The 2,413-nt window shown below is 32.3% G+C and overlaps 1 protein-coding gene across 3 annotated transcripts in view; it reads left to right on the plus strand.

Moving 5' to 3' along the window:
- The window catches only part of LOC107619094 (mitochondrial intermembrane space import and assembly protein 40 homolog), an 8,738-nt gene continuing 6,797 nt past the window's right edge, over nt 473-2,413 (plus strand). The window contains exons 1-4 of one of the 3 annotated variants that reach the window (XR_002353373.1): nt 473-713; nt 828-865; nt 961-1,086; nt 1,976-2,241. Coding sequence is in view for 2 of the 3 variants with exons in the window: in XM_021110560.1 (XP_020966219.1) it covers nt 593-713; nt 828-865; nt 961-1,086; nt 1,976-2,155 (465 nt within the window). In the remaining variant the exon portion in view is untranslated. Of the gene's footprint in view, nt 714-827; nt 866-960; nt 1,087-1,975; nt 2,387-2,413 lie in introns of those variants that run through there. The other 2 variants (XM_021110560.1, XM_016321310.2) reach the window with 2 other exon arrangements.

A 2,413-nucleotide genomic window follows, 5' to 3' on the forward strand; every position in this document is an offset into this window, starting at 1 on the left:
ACTCGCCCAACTCGCCCAAAAAACTCCAAAAAATGTTACTTCTATATCATTTCTCCTCAACTTGTGGATTGCAAGGAGGCAAATGAAGCGAGCGTTGCTTCGAGGAAAGTGAAAGGAAACACACGGTGTGTTTTGAAACTTTAATGAGATTAATTGGATTGAATTCTAAAACGAATTAATTTGTATTTCAGTTCTCACATCAATTTTTAAATTTAGAACAAATAAATTTTAAAAAATGTTAAAATTTACATAATATTATTATGTTACCCTCGATAAACGAAAAGAAAAAAAGGAGAGAAAAATAAATATATTTAAAAAATTAAATTATATTAGAATTAATTTAGATATTTTAACTTTAAATATAAATTTTACTAGGTTAAATTTATAAATTAAACTTATTTCGTAAAGTTGAGAATTAAAATTCTCACAAAAATTTAAATTATATATTTTTTAAATTTTAAAATAAGAAAAAGAATCCAATTCTGAATAGAATTCTAATACTTGTGTTTTCCAAACAGAGCTAACAAGGATTCAAGGAAGGTGGTTATTCAAACTCAACTGCGATAACTAATCGTCAATCAAGTTTCAGAGCATGGGTCTAGCTCAAAGCGCCGAAGCTGCGGCACACGTCACCCAAACCCAAACCCAAACCTCAACCCAGACCTCAACCTCGAACAATTCTAATTCCACTTCCCTCGATTCCGTTCTTGCAGGTTCTTTCACTTTTTCGTTCATTGATTGCACTCTCTCTATTTTATTGTTCTTTTATGCCTTTCAACTGTTTGTGTAAATGCCTTAAAGCTGTGTCTTCGTTCGTTTTGTTACAGAAGCTGCGGCATATGGAAACAACGATGACACTGAAGAGGTTTGTACATGATAATCTCATGAATTGACATGCCAATGAGCGAATGGAAGTGTTGAAAATTGTGCCCTCTTTTGTGTAACTTTTTTTCTGTTCAGTCTATTGAGGCAAAGGCTCAGAGAGCTCTAGAATGTCCTTGCATTGCTGACTTGCGAACTGGTCCCTGCGGCTTCCAGTTCTCGGAGGCGTTTCTCTGTTTTCTAAAGAGCACTGCTGAAGAAAAGGTAAGTTCCAAACATGTCTGTCATATATGTATTCCTATATAAATCTAAGTAACTTACAAACCAGGTCTAAGTAACCCTGTTAGCTTGTAATGATGTATTTATTACTTCATAGTTTGTGCCATTTTATTTAATTGTTTTTTATTCCTTTTTAGAGCTTTGTTTAGTTGATTACATTGGTTGAGGATGTACAAGTTTGGAATTAACAAAGTGTGTTTTGCGGTTAATGTGACAGTAATTAGTTATCATCATATAATTTGTTTTCGGCCGTATATTTTATTGTTAGTATTATGATAATGATAATCCATATAATTGCAATTAGTAGCGATATACATGTTAACCAGATTTTATTAGAACTATTTAGTGTTGAATAAATAAGCATTTTTCTTCAGTTATGATTTTTGTTTCTTTTAAATATAAGAGCCTGTGATAAGTATGATATATCAACTATGCTAGATGTATACAAAAATCGGCTACCTGTATAAAATACATGTTGAAATACAAAATACACATTAAAAATGAGTTAAACAATACATGTATTCATTCATACACAAATACATGATGGCTAATTTGGTAGCTCATTTTTGGTATGCACATAGCATTTTTTGATGATCAACAATATCTTTAACGTTAGTAGGTGAGAAGTGAATCTAAACTCTAGGCTTTATGTATTTAATTTGGGCTCTTCATATTGCTGATGTCATGTGAGGCTTGCAGAAACACATTGGGTACATCACGTACATGCATAATTGTTGAACCCCATTTTAATTGTGAACTTATATGTTTTTGTCTTGAATTTCATTATTTTGTGCAAATGGTCAAGATTCAAAATTTTTTTAATTTATATATTATTGACAAGGGTTGATGTATGAAATGCAATCCTCTTTTGTAGGGCTCAGACTGCGTAAGTCCATTTGTCGCCCTGCAGAGCTGCATCAAGGCCAATCCAAATGCATTTTCTAAAGATGTTCTAGGTGAAGATGAAAGTGAGAAGTCTGAACCAACACAGGAATATAAGATACTTCCTCCACAATGGTCTAGGGAGCCACAAAGTCCAAAATCCAGGCTTTAAGAGAAGAGTTTGATTCTCTCCATTGCGGCTCAGATAGAAGTACGCAAAGTTCATTTTAAATTTACCTTTATCCTAATAGTCAAAAGGTAGATAGACAATCTTCTTATAATTCTTCATGTTGTGCACGTCTATTTTCTGATTAAAATATATAATTGCTTTTCTGTACCACATCTGCAATAACTTAGTGGTTAAACTTTTCTTAATAAAAAATTGGCATCTTTTATTCTCTTCTAGATAGTCATTGAAATCTAAGATCTG

Source organism: Arachis ipaensis, chromosome B09 (genome assembly GCF_000816755.2).
Source record: "Arachis ipaensis cultivar K30076 chromosome B09, Araip1.1, whole genome shotgun sequence".
NCBI classification, from domain to species: Eukaryota; Viridiplantae; Streptophyta; class Magnoliopsida; order Fabales; family Fabaceae; genus Arachis; species Arachis ipaensis.